Consider the following 19,504-nt stretch of genomic DNA (forward strand, 5'->3'; position numbering starts at 1 on the left):
TCATCTTGGAGCCCAGTAGTTCCCATCTGACTTTCATTATTTTTTTGAAAGGATCAGTTTTACAACTGGAATCAGAAAAGCAGTCAAAGTAATTGCAAGTGGCAATCAGTGAAATATAACAATTTTAGCTTGGGAACATATGTTCCATTATAAAGAAAATATTCTCTTTTTTTTCTCATAGCCCCAGGACTCATATTTTCCCAGGGCAAGAAGGGGCCATGTACAGGTTCTAGTGCTACCTCTCATATCTTGCCAGTATCCATGTAAAGTGCTTATTCCCCTCCAGGGGTAGGCAACTCATTACATCCCAAGGAAATCTATTCCCTTTTTGATTCTGACAATTTGAAAATGCTTTATTAAATTGGAAATGGAATTCTTCTCTCTGTAGTTACATCATTCAGAATGGAAAAATTTGGATCCCAACAGAGTTAACCTAAACCTCTCTTCAGATCCTCACAGGCAGCTCTCATCCCCAACCCTTACATTTTCCTCTGCCAAGCTGTACTATGTATTCCTTTCTCATACAGAACAGCTTTGATTTTCTTAACCACTCTGGTCACTCTCCTTGGAAGAAGCTCAAATTTATCTATATTCCTCTTAAAGGTGTCACGCTGAATTAGACTTTCAATCAGAATATCAGCATCAAGTTCAAGCTCTGCTACTTACTAGATGTCAAAACTGGGGCAAATTTCTTTTTGTCCCTAGAGATAGTAAGGGTTAATAACAGACACCTGGTCTAGAGGTCAAAGCAGGTGATAACTGTGTTAACAAGTATATAATTACAATGTGTAATAAGTAACATAAAGTCAAGGGAATTCTGAGGTCCAGGAGTATCAAGGGCAGGCTTTCTGAGATATAGGCTGAGCGTTTTACAATGGGAAGGAGACACAGAGTGCGTTCTAAGGTGTGGGATGGCACTGAGGTAGGAGAGCAGTGTTTTCTACCAATGGAAGCTGGACCAGTGTCTAGAGTTTAGAAGGCAGGGAGGTGAATAGAATGAGATGTGTTTGGAAAAGTGTGGAGCTTTGTAAGTATTGTTGAGAGTTTGGATTTTATTGGAAGTAAAAGGGAAACCCATTGTTGGGTTTGAAGGAAAGAAGTTACAAAGTCTGAAATATTTTCTTAGAAATTGCTCTCATGCTAGATGAAGAGCAGACTGCAAAGGTCAAAAGTAGAGTGGGATAAGCAAATAAGAGGCCATCACGATAATCCAAGGGAAGGAACATGTAGTACAACAGTACTGTGAGGTTTAAACAAGAAGCAATCTCTGCAGAGTCTAAGACAGACATAGCAGACAGACTGACTATCATTAAACCAGACTCCACCAGTTAGAGCAAGTGCTTTCATCTCGATGCACCTCAGTTTTCTCCTTTGTTAAAGGAAGATCCTGACAGGATATATTTCATAGAGTTGTTGTAAGGATTAAATGAGTTTACAAATGAGTTCCCTATTAGCTAAATTTGTGAAGAATTTCTCACCGTTACACACGCTCCACCCTACACTGTGTTTTCAGATTCAGGCATTATTTTATTTCATTTTTGTCTGGCAATTGGAATAGCATGAGTGAGGAATGTGACCAGATAAATTTCTGCCCTCCTTTGCGTGCTGTATTTTACTGATGCAGTGGAGAAAATAGGGTGTGAGAAAAATAGCACCCTATGGATAATCAGTTATATTTTTCTTTCTTTGGTATCTACCTTGTGATATTACAGAGATACAACACCTGGAACACCTATTTCTTTAATGTGATAGTCCCAATGAGACTATCTTGCTTAAGACCCAAAATTTAATATATTGTGATTCCTCTAGCATACTGTGAAACAATAATATAACATTGCCCTCAGGCCAGATCCCAGGCTATTTCCTCTTGTGATAGGTTCACCTCATGGAATAACACTTCTTGTTTTACAGGCATCCCAGGAAGTGACTATGTGAATGCCAACTACATAGATGGCTATAGGAAACAAAACGCCTATATTGCAACACAGGGATCTCTCCCTGAAACATTTGGGGACTTTTGGAGAATGATATGGGAGCAACGGAGTGCAACAGTTGTCATGATGACAAAACTAGAAGAACGATCCAGGGTAAGACTATCTACCTTCTCCCTCTTCAGACCTTTCCTCAGGTAGTCCCTATGCTGCATATTTTATTCTTTTCGGAATCTACCCTTTCCTTAAGCTTTGACTTTCCAACAGGAACAAATTGTGAGTGGGCATCAACAACTCTGATAAAACCATTATTTAACACTGAGTCTTTCAAGAAGGAAATTCTCTCATTACAATGTGATTGCCAAAAAAAAAAAAAATATATATATATATATATATACTCAAAAAAGTAGACAGTTTGGTTAGAGAAAATAAATATTAGCTTGAACCTCTTTCAAAAACTCACATTGAACAAGAACACACAGACTTTGGGGGAGAATCCCACCAATATATACTTGTCAGTATTTTTAACTTTTTCTTTCTCATAATCTGCAGGGTAAGATCTAAAATTCTGTGAAAGAGGCTCTTATATAAATTATTCAAATTACCATAAATTAAGTTAATGCAGCCAGCAAAATGATGTGGGTTAATACACAGCTGAGAAAACATATAAATGTGTAGAGGACATTTTGCTACTTTAGCCTTCTCCAAAGTGAATAGATTTTAATCACAGAGTCATTGCTTGTTAAGGTCTAAGAAGGGGGTTTTATTCATCATATGGGTCCAATATTATGGTGCATGGCACATTAGTTAAATGTTATTGATTTGCAAAACTAAAACATAATGGGTAAGCAGTGTGCCATATTCCCAAGTGAATATGCAAATATTGTAGCCATCTGATGAAAATCAGTCTTTAACCTTGAGAATTTAATGAAGGAGTCTCTGAAAAATCTTTGAAGGCAGCGCACACTCTCACTGAAGAGTAGGACATTCGGGCAGAGTTTGAAACCACTGGTGAGAGGTCTCTTTTACTGTGGTCACAGTAGTCTCAAAAAGATATTTAGAAGGAAGCCAAAGCCCAACTCCCCATTTTTTGTGGGACAGTTGAGTTTTTTAAATGGTCTCCTAAGCTCAATACATGGCAGTTTCTTTTAGCCCAGGTATGTAGATGAGGGAAGAGTTGAAGGCTGTGCAGGGAATTCATAAGGGGAAAGCTCAGACTCAGGAAAATATAAAAAGTCCCAGCCATTACTTTAAAGGTGGAAGTAAAGGGTATGGTACACAACTGGTTCAGCAAACCCAAAAAGCAATCAAACCTCTTTATAACATGTGATTATAGAGAAATACTGAAATACTGTCTGAAAAGAATTTAGATGAAACCTGTATGACTGTGAAGACAAATGTCATTGTCATTCTTTACATGAAAACCCCATTAAAAATATGTAAATAGATCCATTATTGATCTGTACTCAGGGTAACCCCCATATACCAAGTCCTGTAAAAATAACCTTCTACCCAACTGTTTCTGGGATATAACTCTTCATAATGCAGCATCTAACACATATTAGACACATTGATATTTCACAACAATCCTGTGAGATAAACGCTACTATGATCTCCAGTTTACATATGAATCAACGAAGCCTAGAACATTCCAGAGGTCACTCAAGGTCATTCTGCTTTCAAGGTCAGAGTGAGGATTTGAAGACAGACAGTCTGGCCCCAGAACACATGTGCTTAACAATCAGGCCATATTGCCTGTTAACACTTCTGTGAAGCTGAGACAGCTGAACTATTCTATTACAGCGTGCATGTAAATCCAACCTACCCAGACTGCTCTGCCTGGAGATACCGCTGGTAACAAGCAGCCATTTGCAAAAGCTGTTTTCAGTAAAGCACACATTTTATCTTGACACTGCAGGCCTTCATTAAACCGTGCACAGAAACTTGTTTTGAAATAACGCAATGAAATTCTGCCCCTTTTCTCCCTAATTGCTTCTAATAATAAAGTTAGTTCCAACTGGCCCCACTGCCATCACAATATCTGATGGTAATGAGCAGTTCTTGGCGGAAGGCATTGTGACTTAAATACCTACAGTTTATCTTTATGTTGCAGGCTACCTTTTTTTCCCCACCTCAGACAGAGGAACTTATTTTGAAGTTACTAAATGAACCTCTGTTTGCTCCCTTCATTAATTACTCTTTGCTCTTGCAAGTTAGCTTTCTCCGTTGTTAAATGGCCTAAGGAGGCCAATTAAAATGCTGTCTTGTGATTTTTATTCTGTGGTGGTTCAGTCTGTACCCAAACTTGTGATGACCTGCATAAGCCAATATTGAGGAGTCTCAACATCATCAATCTGAACATACAAATGAGCCCTGACCCACAAGGCCTCAAAGCCCTTCGTTCCCCAGTCTAGAATGCTTGAGAATAAATGACCAAATGCAACCGAGAAATCTAGCAAAGCACTGGTCCCCCAAATTATCTCACCTGCTCTTCCATCTTCTCCCTCACATCCTCCCACCTCGCTTTTTCCCTGTCCAGTTGCTCTTTCACCTAAAGTCTAGGGAGAAAGGGAAAGGCGTTCCTAGATTCACAACTAAGAACTTGGATTGAGTTTCTCTAAATAGTGCTTAATTGTTACCGAAATATATAGCTTTATACTTTAGGAACTCTGTGGGTTATGTGGGCTGATCTGGGGACTCAGTGAATTTTCAATTTCAAAACAGATGTTTGAACTAGTCTGGCTTTATTTAGGGACTGCTTGTAGTCTTCCCCATAAGGGGAGGTGGTCCAGGTGGTTGAAAGAAATCACCTCTCCAAGGGCTGAAGCCTGAAATTTCATTATTTGGAAGAAGGCTCAGATTCTTAAAATAATATTCACACACACCCCCTTGGTATATAGAAAAATGAAGTGTGTGTGTGTGTGTGCATGTGTGTGTAAACTGTGTACTGCAGAATACTTGTATGCAGGAGTACATGTTGACTGGCAGTTTGGTGATGGGGGAGAGAGAAGAGGAAAGGGAAGAGAGGACAGATGATATTTCACAAGACTGCCTGGGGATACCACCATCAGAGAGAAGGGAATTATATGACACAGTCCTAAATAGATGCCTTGCAGTCAGATGTCTGGGTTTAGATCCCAGCTATAGTGCTTACTAGGTGTTTGACAGTGAACACGTTACTGGGATGCCTAAAAGTCTCATGTGTCCTTTTTAAATTACATAGGATTATTGTGGGTATTAACCAAGGTAAGGAATCTCATCTGTTAGGGTTTGGTTGAGACAGAGCTGGGAGGATGTACCAGTACAACCTCAGTTTCCCCTAAAGCTGCTCTCAAATAATTCAGTTTTTGTTCCCAAATGCAATGCATTTGTTTCTCTGTGGCTGACAGTGAACCCTGACCAGCCTCATAGAGTCACTGCTCATGATGAATTCTGCCCACTGTTCCCAGTGCAACACCCATGTACTGTGACCAAACAGAGCTCACAACATGGGCTTCTTTTGCACTTGCCTTCCCCAGGACAGAATCTCCAGAATCGAGACACTGATGCAGGGAATTGTTAATCAGTCTGCACATGGATCACAAGGACATTCTGACTGCAGCTTCCACTGCAACCATATCTTGAAGAAATAGTATACGAAAATAGTAATATGAACATGAATTACATGTAGTAATAATTGTCACTAAAGATAATATATTCTTGATACCACGTTTACTTTTGATTCAGTTTTGCATTACCCCTCCCCATTCTCTTACTCACTTGACGGTGCTAGGGAATTGCCCCCTTAGTACCTATGTCCTGTGTTTTCTAGCTTTGTGCTTTGCCTCTCACTCAGGCCTTTGGATGATAAAGCAGCAGTGCTTAAACCTTTGCCAAGTTAGAACAGCTAACTCACAGAAAAGGCTCTTGGGTTCATTAGCATGTATTAGAAGTTTCACTAGCCTTTTGTTAAAGAGCTGACCATTCTTAGCATTTCCTTTGCTAAAGAAGCCCTTCCAAGTGTGATGACTTAGGACTCAAACTGGTCTTTTGGAAATTTAAGTTCTTTGATTTCAAACACTCCCCCTCAAATGTGGCCTTACAAGAATTCCAAACTTAACTGAGAAGACTGTTTGCATAGTGTGTGAATTCAGCTATCAAAACCTGAAGAGAGAATGTGTACGTTGAATATTTTCTGAGTCTCATTTGGATAAATAAAGAAACAAAACAAAATATAAGGCTATAAACTAGAGACTTTGAAAGTAAAGTACGATTGCTGCCTGAAAACACACAGATCAATTTAAAGAATTGTAGAATGTGCTGTGTGACATGAGATACTGTTAGTGGGTCTTATTCTACAATTTCCATCTTTTTTGCCAAATCCTCTCAAGTTCTGCATAGTTCATTGATTCTGTAGCGAGTCATTCCCTTGTGCCCTAGAATGTGGTCTCTAATTGTTTCCATGTTTCATAACATGCCAGTAAGCATATGAATTGGTTTGGGCAACCACATGGAAGGAAGAAAATTTTCAGAAAAAATGAAGCACTGGTAGGAGAGTAAATGTATACAGCTGGGATTTCCACTCCAAGGGTGTTATTTGTGGGCAAGTAAGACACATGATTGGCAGCCTCGTTTGAACCATTGGAGGCTCCAAGGTAGGATTTGCCATGGTGACTCCTGGCCCAGGAACCTCTATTATTTAGTGGGCGATTGTCTTTTTCTTTCCTCCCCTTCATCTGTTTGTTTTTGGCTGGTCCTCTTCTACTTTGTTTCCCATCCTAAGGAATACAAGACAGAGGGAATGTGTAATCCTCATGCTTAATAAATTCTTCAGCAGCCTTGATTAGAGTTACAAGCTGAAACAGCTTAACCAAGGTTAAGGGATAGCTGACTTTCTTTTGTCCTCACCAGCTTGCCCTTACTCACTGCCCATGGTTGACACTCACTGATGCTTCTGTTGTCTTGCAGGCTTTCTAATGGGAGTTGAATCACTTAAGGTGCTATTATTGTGGTATTGTGCTATGATTAGTGCTATAAGTGTTGAGGATAAGGAGTGAAATTTTGACCCTCAACAAAAGGGACATGATTTGAACTCCCATTCAGTGTGGGCCACATTGACTGGCGGGGTATAAGCATAGGGTTAGAAGTGAGGAATTCTACACTTGGTTTCCAGACCACCTAAATCCCATTTTCTGTTCCCAAACAGAAAATTATGCAACTCAGTTGATGGTATCCATTGCTAGAGCAGGTCAAATGTTTTGTACATCATGACTTTAGTTTATCTTAGGTCATAGCAGGGGAAATTCCCTGTTCCACTGAATTTTATTGTTTGTGCTGATGAATGGAGGATAGATGCTGTCAAGGCCTAAGGGACTGGGCTGGTGTTAACAACATTGTATTAATAATTTAGGGAATAAGAATACAGAGACTTGACATTTGATGGGTAGAGCACTTCTGACCTAATGATCACTCCCTCCACCTCCGATGTCCTCCCCTGTCCATGAACGTCTCCTTAGTATATTTCCCCCAATACAGAGGGAAGGTGAGACACGTTCACATCTGGATCTATGGCCAAGAGGACAATTCTAGGCAAAGGATATTCTGATCAAATGTTTTCTTGTTTTCCTGTAAAACACATCTTGAGATTCTTTTCATATTGTGAGGTCCTTTTGGGTTAGAAGTTGGCAGAATCCTGTTGAAGATTATAAATGGCAATGTTATTGTTTTCATTGTCATTATCGGTTTTGGAAGGCCCAGCCTTGGCCAGCGGCAGACTAATTCTTGGCCTCTCTGGTTTGTCAAGGTTCGGTAAGTTTAATGGAGAGCAAATGCTTTCCAAATGCCAGGTCTGCGTCCTTTTCCAAATAGAACTGGAAGCGCCGAAGGCCTTAAACATTTAATTTCTCAAACTGCAGCCTAAAGCACTGCCTATCTAGGGCAACAGAAACTGCTTTTTCCTTAAGCAACTGTAGAAACGGCAGCACAAACATTGCCTTGGGAGTCTGCATGATGTATGGGATTGTTTTTGAAAAGTGGTGGATACTTAATGTAAATAGGACACTGGCAACAAAAAGAATGATGCTCATATTGGCAACCTAAAAGATGTTTGGGTCCTTATCTAGCAAGTTCCACACTCTTGGTTTTCTCTTGTCAACAGACACAATGTCAGATAAAAGAGAAAGAATCCCACCAATTTCTTACTGTTTGCTGGTTTCTCAGATTTTCTACCTTCTTTCCCCCACCCTCATCTCCTCGATTTAGAAGGGCAGCCTACCAATTCTGGCCCCAAACAAACATTCCTATGAAAGTGAATGAGAGGCATCCTGGCCTAGGAAAGAGCTGGGCTGGGAGGAAGAGATGCAGTTTTGCTCTTGGCAACTTTGTGCAAAGCCCCTCTCATTGTCCACATTCATGTTTGTAGCACTCCCAGGCTGGTGAGGTCACTTCTAAAATTTTAAGAAGTGTGGATCAGTCTCTGTTTCAGGCAAAGCTGAGGCTCAGCTGGTATGCACCAGTATAACCGTACTAGTTGTTAAAGTGCTAAAATGTATTGAACTACTGGTGTACAGAAATTATCTTCTCATTGAAACTTTAAGTCATCTAATATACTGCTCAGTAACAGCAACACAGGAGTGTTGCTGGGCCACAGGCAACCACTGAGCAAATCCAGACACCGAGGTGCCCACAGGGCTATGTAGGGCACCCAGCCGCTGCCAGCTGTGATTGGGGCCGAGGTGCGAAATCCAAGGACCGCAGCTATGTGGAAAGAGCTGACATTCAAGTGCCGCCTTGCCAGGACAAAGAGGTACTTCATGGAGCTTTCTCGGGTTACAACAAAGAGCCAGAAACTTGAGATGTAACGACTATCAATTTAATGGGGGATGTCATTAGAAAAGTGTAGTGTATGTCCCTATATGAACTTCTGGTGGGCACATTGTCCTAGTCTGTTGCCATAGCCTGGGTGGCTTATGAACAACAGAAATCTACTTCTCAGAATTCTGGAAACTGGGAAGTGTAAGATCAAGAAGCCGACAGATTTGGTATCCTGTGAGGATCCACTTCCTGGTTCTTCCTTTTGTATCCGCACATGGTAGAAGGAGGGAGAGAGCTCTCTGGAGTTTGTTGTAAGGCATGAAGCCTATTCAGGAGGACTGCATCCTAGACCTAATCAACTCCCAAAGGCCAGCTCCTCATACCATCACACTGGGGATTAAATTTCCACTTATAAATTTGGTGGGGGGGGACACAAAATTTTAGTCTATAGCACACATCAAACAAAAGGAAATACCAATTTTTTGAAGTATTCAAACGGTTCAATGAGCTGATAAGCAGTTTTATAATGAATAATTTGGTTTATTTAGAGAATAATGTTTTTCAACTTTCTGGTTTTATTTATGAAAAGCTATTACTGCATTGGTAGTCAAATGCTTTAATATTGCTCTCATTTCAGGTATTCCATTGTACTTGATCTCCACTATGTAGTGGTCAACAAAGAGAAAATGAAGAGGGGAAATACACAAACCAGACTACCCTTCTGCCATTCGAAAATAGATATGGCCAAATGTTAGTTGAGTGAAAAGAATGACATTATCGCTGAAAGACAATAGAATCATTGAGATGATCTCCATACTTATTTTTGAATAATCAAGTATTAAGCTGGTCTTTAAAACTGCCAACCTATAGAAACAAACAGTTCAGCATATAATTTATCCATCCACTAAAATATATCCTAATAATTTTCTGAAACTTCCTTTTATTATGTTCTCCCTTATTAAATGTGCATTGATGAGTGTATATTAACATTCCCGTAGTCCCAATACCAACTTTGACTAGTATTATCTAATGTTAGCATACTTTCTATTCACTCCTTATAAAAGGTTCTTCTGACCAAACATAGTAGATACTAATTTCCAGTTACTTTCAGCAACAGTTATGCTTTCCCATCTATCATTTATTGTTTATTCTAAGTCCTTCTTTGGATAAATTATCTGGCCCTAGGCAAACTTTTCAAAGTACCATATAGCAAGTGCATTTTGCATCAGTGATGCTGGGACCCTTTGAAGGTATTGGTTTATTAGATTTAGAATTCTTTTTTTTTTCTTAAGATTTTATTTATTTATTTGAGAGAGAGAGACAGAGATTGCAACAGAGATCACGAGCAAGTGGGGAGGAGAGGGAGAAGCAGGCTCCCCGCTGAGCAGGGAGCCTGACGCAGGGCTCCATCCCAGGACCCTGGGATTATGACCTGAGCCAAAGGCAGCCACTAACCGACGGAGCCACCCAGACGCCCCATACTTTGGAATTCTGATGCTTCACCATGCTGCTGTGATGCTCAATGAGTCTTTGTTAAATTGAAATGAGAAGGTTTTGCTTTCAGAAAGTTTTGGGCAATTTAAAAATAAGTCAATGCAGACCACAGTATAGTTGATTATAAAGTTGGCTTCCAGTTGCTGAATATCTGCGATATGCCAGGCACTTCCAAGGTAAGCCATTTGGAAGTAAAACTAGAACTAGAAAGAAAGCATTTCTCTGAAGCACAGTCAGCAGACCTACTGGATAAATCCTACATGGTATTTCCAATGACAAGTTTTATCATTCCATCAATTTGCTTTTAATAGGTTGCCATGAAAGAGGGGACATAAATTAATTCCATAGCATACATTTAGTGATGGTCAGCTTGTTTTTTCCATAATTATGAAGAAATTAAGCTACCATATAAGGGTAGTCACTTTGTAATAATAAAAATAAGTATCTCCCCCAAATCTGGCCAGAAATCTGAACTGTCTTATTTAGGTTAGGCCTCAAATTGAGGTTTCTAAACCACAGCCTGGGTATCATGTTCTGCTTCTCTCCTTTTCCCCCTCGGACACTAAAACATTCTCTCCTCACATCTGACTAGGACCCAGGTAGAGTAAGGGAGTTATTTGGAAATCTCACAACTATGTATTTGAAGAACCAGCAGATGAAAGCATACCTCTGTATCTAGTCAGTAAAGCTGATGGATTCGGGGCAGGACTGCATCTCATTTCACTTTGGTGTCCTCACAGTTTCTAAGACTTAGCAACTCCTAAATACATATCCATGGGGATTAATAACATGTTTCTTTTGTTCACACTTAGAATGATTATGTTTTTTAGAACAACAGTCATAAAAAATTGGGAACATAGTCTGAGATTTAATAATAGCTGTTGCCTATTGAATGCCTATTGGGTTTAGAGATTCAGGTGCATGGTTTTTGAGCCTTATGATAGCCCTGTCATGCTGGAGATATTGTACCCATTTAACAGATGAGGCTGCTGGATTTTGGTCCTAAAAATAGAGAAGCAGTTTCCCAGCCATCCAGTTAGACTGCCCAACCTTCTATGCATCAGTCCTGAAGATGTAGTCAGTCACTTCAGAATCAAAGAGGAAAAGGCAAACATCAGTATTTGTGTTCAGGAGCTGCTGCCTTCTAGTTCTTAGATGCTCAGAGGGGAGCCTCCTACACTGGTCTCTGTGCACAAAGCCTAAAAGTGGTAACTCTCTCTAGAAATATCTTCTGAGACTTTCTCCCAGAGGAAAAGAAGAAAAGGTGGAGGGAGGGGCTATTGTCCAAGTAAAAACATTTCAAGAGAGACAATGAAGCAAGTTCATTTGCATTGGATAATTAGAAAAAAAAAAAAATTTCTAACTGTTCTCCTGTGCCCTTGTTCTCACTCACTATACTTCCCAATTGCTTTCTAATGTTGAAATCAGAAATTGTTTGTTTAGTATATGGCTAAAAATGAAGGACTTAGAAGAATGGCAGTAAATCTGAGCCCTTAAATGTAGCCCTTAGAAAGCAGATGAAAGCGTGCGGGCTACTCAGAGAATGAGAGAGAGAAGAGTGTGCACAGGTACTTACTAATGAAGGGAAGAGTGGATTTCTATAGCTGTTCCAAGAAGCCTGTGGAAAGCTTCTAATCCTGCTGCTGAGACCATATGTGTGCATGTGTACATACATTAAAATACTTATTTTTTCATAAACTCCCTTTGTGAAATATTCCTTGAGAGAAAACAACAATGTTTAAATATACTTGCTTGAAAAAATTGCTTCCAGTTTTTTGCTGTTGAGTTTGAAACGTTTTAGAGCAGGGTTTTTGTCTGAGTTGGTTTTTTTGGTGGTTTTTGTTTTTTGTTTTTTTCATAAAGAGTAAGATTCAAGTATGTTATTTCAACTGAGTACAAAAGCTTTCTTTTCTTCTTCTTTTAGCTAAAAATGTTCACAACATTCACTCCTTAAAGTAATGTTTTCCAATATTCTTTTTTCCTAAAGGAGTCAGAGTATAAGTCAATAATAGTTGCAGTTTTAAACTTAATACTTGAAGTATGAGAATAATTATTCTCATACTTCAGTAACTTCAGTTTTTGCTATGTCTTGGAGTGGAGTTGTTGATGGAAAGTCACTAAATAATGAAGCAACTTTTCCAGAGGTCACATAAAAGCTGGCTTATGGTCCTTTTCTTCATTTCCTTTGTCTTATCTCACCAAAAGGTCTGATGATAATCAATTTCCAGCTTTGAAATATAATTGCATTGAATTTGGTTCAGTGCATTGTACTGACCTTATAGATCATTTCATTGCATTAACCTGCTGTTTTTGTGTCTGTCATAGCAATATTTGTCCTTATGGGATTTGATCTGTTGATCTTTATTTGAAAGGGTTGCCATCCAGCTGAAACTGTTAAATAATGAGTTGAGTTTCTCTCTTCATTTTTTAACTCAACACATTGCTGTCATCCTCTCAAATGTTGCAGTAAGAGGTCTCCAAAGTTACTTTTGTCCTTTGCAGCGAGACATCAACTTGACATCTATTTTGTGGTTTAAATCAGAGCCTTTGGCATAATTTTTGTGATTTTCTTTCAATCTGAATCATGGCTACTTAAGTCGTGTTGGCTGTGTTCAGGTGGTATCCTCTGCTAATTCCACCCACATACAACTTAGGTTTTAATGGATGGTTAGAGAACATAAGAGGTACTCAGTCAGGGTCATGCTATATCAATATTCTCCTTAGAGAATTGTCTTCCCCTTGTGTTACTATTCTTTAAGTAGATCATATCATAGAAATATAAACATAGAAGAACCTGTTATGCATCTAGAAAACATGTAAGTATGTTTAAAAATCCAATTAAGACACAAATTGCCCATCTTTCTTGAACGACTCTTGTTTGTTTTTTATAAAATAGGTGTTTGTTTGGTTTCACCATTGAAATAAAGGCATGAGAGTCAAACCATGTAAATTCAACCTCCACTTTACTGTATAACTGTACATTAAAGTGGTTTTCTTCTTTTTGTTGTCTAGGAAATTGGATAGAGAATAAAACCTCTGCCTTTTCAGAAGGCCCATGATCTAGATAGAAAGAGCCTGAGTCCTTTGAAGAGCAGGTGCTACATCTGTGAAAGAGAAAATTACAATATTATTCACAGAATGCTACTAATATTTATATTCAACATAAAAGCAAATAATTATCTAGCAATTCTATTCACTGGACCAAAAAATTCTAGTGTCTATGATAATAATGCCTCATTGCTTTTGTTTAAATCCAGAGATTATGACTTTCAAATCTTCCTTTTTCAACTACACGGTGTGATTCCTAATATAAAATGGTACTAGATTTCTTTACCTAGAGAAATGCATTTCAGTTAAGAATTATTCCCATCTTGGGCGCCTGGGTGGCTCAGTCATTAAGCGGCTGCCTTCAGCTCAGGTCATGATCCCAGGGTCCTGGGATCGAGCCCCACATCGGGCTTCCTGCTCGGCAGGAGGCCTGCTTCTCCCTCTCCCACTCCCCCTGCTTGTGTTACTGCTCTCGCTGTCGCTCTCTGTCAAATAAATAAAATCTTAAAAAAAAAAAAAAAAAAAGAATTATTCCCATCTTTTCTTTTAATCTGAGATAGAAAGGGTAAATATATTCTTATCTATGACCTTACTAGAAAATATAGTGTTGTGTTTGTCATTTTTTATTATGCTTTTTAATACCCACAGTACCTAGGAAATTTGAAATGTATTCCAGACTTGGAATTATTTTTCTGTTGCATGTTAAACTAATTGACTTGAATACTTTTTATGTGCTTTTGTTCAACTCCACATAGAAATTGTAGATTATTCATCTGAAATGAATGAATTTTAAATTATTTTAACTTTGCACTAGTGTATGACCTTCTGAGACTGGTTTTAAAGAACACACAGCTCTTTTTCCACTACACATTACCGATTTAATTTGTTTTGGATGCAAATACCATTTATCTTGTACTTTTTACAATGCCATGTTGTTTATTATATATACTTTGATAGATTCACAAATTATGTCTAGTTTTTTTTAAACAAGTGTATTTGGAAATTGTGATAGTTCAAGATGAACTAGTTTATGCCTTTTAAACCTTGATGGGTGAACACTAACTGTCTCACCACATCATTTAAATGGCTGAGCATAATCCTCCTGATGCGATTCATGACATATATCCCAGAACAAACTTGTGTTTTCTTTTTTATTTATTTTTATTATGTTAATCACCATACATTGCATCATTAGTTTTTGATGTAGTGTTCCATGATTCATGTTTGCGTATAACACCCAGTGCTCCATGCAGAACGTGCCTTCTTTCAAATTTGCGTTTTCTTTTCAAGTACTCTAAAGTTTCAAATACCTCTTTCCTTATTTTACTTAGCAACAATCTGCAATTTATTTTTCTCCAGGAAAATTGAATCTGTTACTGCTTAGTATTCCTACCAGTTTGAAAAATGTGGTTTATATTGGCATTAGAGCAGTAATTTACATATATGGGATAACAAGAATACATGCCAGAAAAAGATCAACATAAAATGAAACGCAAAAAAGCTGTTTTCCTTCAACAGCAACTCCGAGTGAGGCTAATAGAGAAATTGATGAGCATCTGCCCTGAATGTGTCACTTGTTTCTTCTAGGTGAAGTGTGACCAGTACTGGCCCAGTAGAGGCACAGAAACCCACGGGCTGGTGCAAGTGACGCTGCTCGATACGGTGGAACTGGCCACGTACTGTGTGCGGACATTTGCACTTTACAAGGTTTGCCTTTTATTTTTTCCCCCTCCCTTTCCCCTTTCCATTATTTAAAGAAAGCGTCTTTTGAGAAATCAAGTATCTTAAGACTTTGCTTAAATCTTGATTCCACTGGCAACAGTGAAGAATGAAATAATTCTTCCATTATCACTCAGCAATTTTTCTCCTTGTCCAGCAATTTATAAGTAAATATGGAACTCTCACTCTGAATGGAAGTTTCCACAAATGAAGAATAGATGAAGAAGAGCTAGTTCTTTCCGCAAAATACAACAGGTGCACTCCTGATAGTTACACCTAAAAAATATAATGCTTCTCACCTAAGAATGTTTATCTTCCCGAGCAGATAGTTGTCATTTACAAATAGCTTGGTGTTGATAGCTCCAAAGAGTGCATCTTCCCAAAGGTCATAGGGTAGGGGGAGGAATTAAGATAGCATATTTCCATGTTACCTCTTCCATGTTACTACTCATCACTACAATCTGAGGCTAAGAACACAGAATCTTACCCAGTCTTCCTGCTTCACAGAATGGGTCAAGCGAGAAGAGAGAAGTAAGACAATTCCAGTTCACAGCCTGGCCTGATCACGGCGTTCCAGAGCACCCTACACCTTTTCTAGCTTTCTTACGGAGAGTCAAAACCTGTAACCCTCCTGATGCAGGTCCCATGGTTGTGCACTGCAGGTAAGAACCACTGAGAGCATTTGTTTTTCTCATAGTCAGAATGTCCAAGAGGAAACAGAAAGCTAAATTGTTCCTCATTGGATATTCTCCTTCCAACTTCTTGATTCTCTGGGATAATAGATCTCTTTATAAATAATACAGGTGGTTTTTAGTCAAATGAGGTCTGTACTAACATTCATAGAAAGGATTTGATATAGATGAATATGCTTCTCTGGAGGCGATAAGCAACTATGGTTCATGCTATTTTCTCTTTGGAGCAAAAATAAATAAATATATAAACACAAAATTAAGTGTGCACATGGCAATAAATAGATGAAACAGAAAAGAGTTAAGAATCAATCTTGTGATTTGGTTCAAGTTTCATCTGTGTGAGGAATATTCTTTAGAAATAGAGATAGATAGATAGATAGATAATAGATAGATGGATAGATAGATGAATTGCTTGACAAGTTCTCATGGCTTGGGCTGATACAACCTTTTTACTATATATAGGAAAGAAAATTGCCGAACATTGGTTAAACGACTGCCTTCAGCTCAGGTCATCACCCTGGAGTCCAGGATCAAGTCCCACGCCGGGTTCCCTGCTTAGCAGGGAGTCTGCTTCTCCCTCTGACACTACCCCCTCCTGTGCTCTCTCTCTCTCTCTCTCGCATTCTCTCTCTCAAATAAATAAATAAATAAAAATCTAAAAAAAAAAAAAAACAACCACCAGACATTAAAAAAAAAAATACTATAAATATAAAAGCTTTTTTTTAAAGATTTTATTTATTTATTTGACAGAGAGAGAGTACAAGCAGGGGGAGCGGCAGGGAGAGGGAGAAGCAGGCTCCCACTGAGCAGGGAGCCCGATATGGGGCTCGATCCCAGGATGCTGGGATCATGACCTGAGACAAAGGCAAACGCTTAACTGACTGAGATACCCAGGCGCCCCTAAATATAATAGCTTCTAGATACCTTCTACATATTAGTATTATCAAGTCACATATAGAAAATATACTAATCTGAGTTTTAAAAATTTAATATAAAGACCTATATTTTGGAAGAATTTATTTTATGTACTAGGAGGTAATAAGCCTGTATTTCTTTTGAAATGTTGTATAATTTATGATTATTTTTTACTTAATTCTGAGTAACATTCTTTATATCACCACTCAGATTCTACTATAAATGTGTTTATACATTTTCAATATTTAACTGATTTCTTACCAGTTCCTTAGTTCCTCTCAAGTATCGTTACTAACATATTACTAAAGATACCTAATCAGATTCTATATATTACTATACAAACATATAATTCATATAATCCATAATAGTTCTTTGTAAACTGGGTACTTCAAATATGAGAGAATGTGGTTTTTTGCACAGACAAGTAAAATTGCAGTGGGTAAGTATATATGAAAAAAAGAAAGCATCTATCATAAACCACTTCTATCATCACTTAATAGTATAACTCTTTCATAACCCATATTATACTTGAGCATAATACAGTGGATCCTAGAAATGACTCTGTTTTTACAAAAAGATGGGGACAATGGATAGATCAGAATAAAAGCAATAAAATTCACCTGACTAACCCATGCTACAGTGGTAATTGTTAAACAGCAGGCTAGCAGGTTTTGAACAAGATGTTTTATTTCTCTTTCCCAGCAATTTTTCCCCAACAAAAACTAATAACACCACATTATATTTATAGAGTATTTTACAAATTCCAAAACACTCTCCCATGCTTTTCTCTGTTTGATGTTCTTAAAGGTATGTCGGATCAAGAGAAGAGAGCAGAAGAGAAGCTACAGGGTTTGGTTCAAGTACTGAGAGCTAGGAAGCCAGACGTAGTCTGGCTCATGTTTTATAATCTAGTACTTGCTTCTCTGGAACTGACACTATGTTGCAGTGTTTTGCATGGTTCTGAAACACTAGAAATTATTTTTCTTAATTTGAGCCAATGCTTTTGCATCTTGACAGCAGATTTCTGGTTCTCCTGCCTGTTGGTTTCAGCAGGCACTAGTTTGACCAGTCGATATACTCTGTCATATATCCTTCTTTGCATATGTCAAAGAGTCACTGTGCTTGGTGACATGTCCCCACCCCTGCTTGGCACCAGCTCCACTTGATTATGAAGATCCCACATGAAATGTTTTCATATGAATTTTGGCTGCAGGATAGGGAAACAGGAAGTTTGGGCTCACTGAAGAAAGGTTGCTGTCATATTCCTAAAGGCAAAAATGCAGTTCACACAGAAACACACATACAGTGATATATACACAAGCACACACACACACACACATTGATATATATATAAATACGGATAAAAATGAAGTAAACCTAACTTGGACGTTTTCACCAAACATTGTATTTGCATTACAGTTTGAAATACAGCATGTTCCCTGTCTCAAAATATGCTTCCCATTCCTGTAAATTAAAGTGGAGGACCTGGGATACTTGATGGAGTGGTTGATTGACTGATTGATCATTTAAAAACACAATTTATCCTCTGTTGATCTTAAGCAAGGTGTAAGGCTTTATGCTAGATACTTAGTTGGGTCCAGAAAAGTTTGCAGGCAAGAAGGAGAGATGAGATAGATAGCTATGTGCATTATTTTGATAAAATACATACACTCCTATACCCCCGCCCCCCCGATGTTATGTTAAGCCACCTGGACTCACCTCTGAGAGATACAGACAACTTCGGAGAAATAAGGAAACAAAGATGAATGTGCAGAGCTAATAGCTGTTGACATTTGGAAATGCTGTGCCTGAGGCTCTGGAGAAGCTTTGTATTAAACAGAAAAGTAGGTATATCGGTAGAAGAAATTTATTAGTGACTTTGAAACAGTGAGGGAAAGATGCAGGATAAACTGAGCTCTGAGAAATGATCTGTGTTCACCCATAGGTTATCTCATGTGTCTGTGAGAAATCCTGGCCATGTCCACACTGTTACCATGCTAATCAGCATGAATCATTGACATGGATACAGTGTATGTTAAAACCTCAGAGCACAATTTTTCTGATGGAGTGGCAGAGGAAAGTCACTGCAGACAACAACTGCTTGTGTGGAACCCAAGAAATGCTAGTTTAGAAATCATCTCTAAGCAGGAAGAAGCTTTGCAGAAAGCCACAATAGACAAGACACAGAGTTATCAATGACGGTAATCGTGATTCTGTTGTAAATAATCACACAAATACTCTGGAATTTAGTAAATACTGTGTTTCATGTTGTGAATTCTCCTATGATAGATTTGACTTTTTCTTCCTCTGTTATGAAGAAGTAGTGACAAAGTCAAACCCAAGCCTTCTGCCAAACAGATCCTGTGAGCATGAAGGAAGTTTTAAATGAAGTCTGGTAGTAGAACAAACAGAGGGGGGAGGGGGCAGAAAAAGAGAAGATTCATGTTCCTCCAGTAGTTCTGTCTGGTGATAAATGTGCCAGGACTAAAAAGAGATACTATGAATAAGAGAAATTCTAACAGTCAGTAGTAAGAAAGAGCTAGGAGGATAGCCTAGTGGTAATCACAGACAAGACTAGGGTCTACCATATTTCTAGAAGAATGGTTCTACAGGCCTAGGAAGAAAGGCCAGCTTTAGCTATCAACCAGTTCATACAGAGCATATCAACTCCACATTAAGAGCGCACACGCTGGGGAGAGACTGCCTGGGTGAAATGCTGGATTGTTTGCTTATGGGCCGTGTGCCTTTGGGCAAGTTACCTCCTATCTGCTATCCTGTGTTTCTTTACTTGTAAGTGGGGTGATCTCTCCACAGCATTAAGAGTTTCATGAAGATGGAGTGAAATAATATGACATGATAAAGCCCTTAGAACAGTGTCGACTAATTATTAGTATATTAATTATTGAGTAAGTT

At 38.5% G+C, this 19,504-nt stretch overlaps 1 protein-coding gene across 1 annotated transcript in view; it reads left to right on the forward strand.

Annotated features, from left to right (window-relative positions):
- Positions 1-19,504, forward strand: part of PTPRD (protein tyrosine phosphatase receptor type D) — a 1,111,022-nt gene that overhangs the window by 1,031,484 nt on the left and 60,034 nt on the right. The window contains exons 28-30 of the mRNA XM_034987987.1: positions 1,912-2,087; positions 14,853-14,972; positions 15,492-15,646. Of these exons, the coding sequence (XP_034843878.1) occupies positions 1,912-2,087; positions 14,853-14,972; positions 15,492-15,646 (451 nt within the window). The remainder of the gene's footprint in view (positions 1-1,911; positions 2,088-14,852; positions 14,973-15,491; positions 15,647-19,504) is intronic.

This window comes from Mirounga leonina, unplaced genomic scaffold (assembly GCF_011800145.1).
Source record: "Mirounga leonina isolate KUSES-001 unplaced genomic scaffold, KU_Mleo_1.0 Mir_447, whole genome shotgun sequence".
NCBI classification, from domain to species: domain Eukaryota; kingdom Metazoa; phylum Chordata; class Mammalia; order Carnivora; family Phocidae; genus Mirounga; species Mirounga leonina.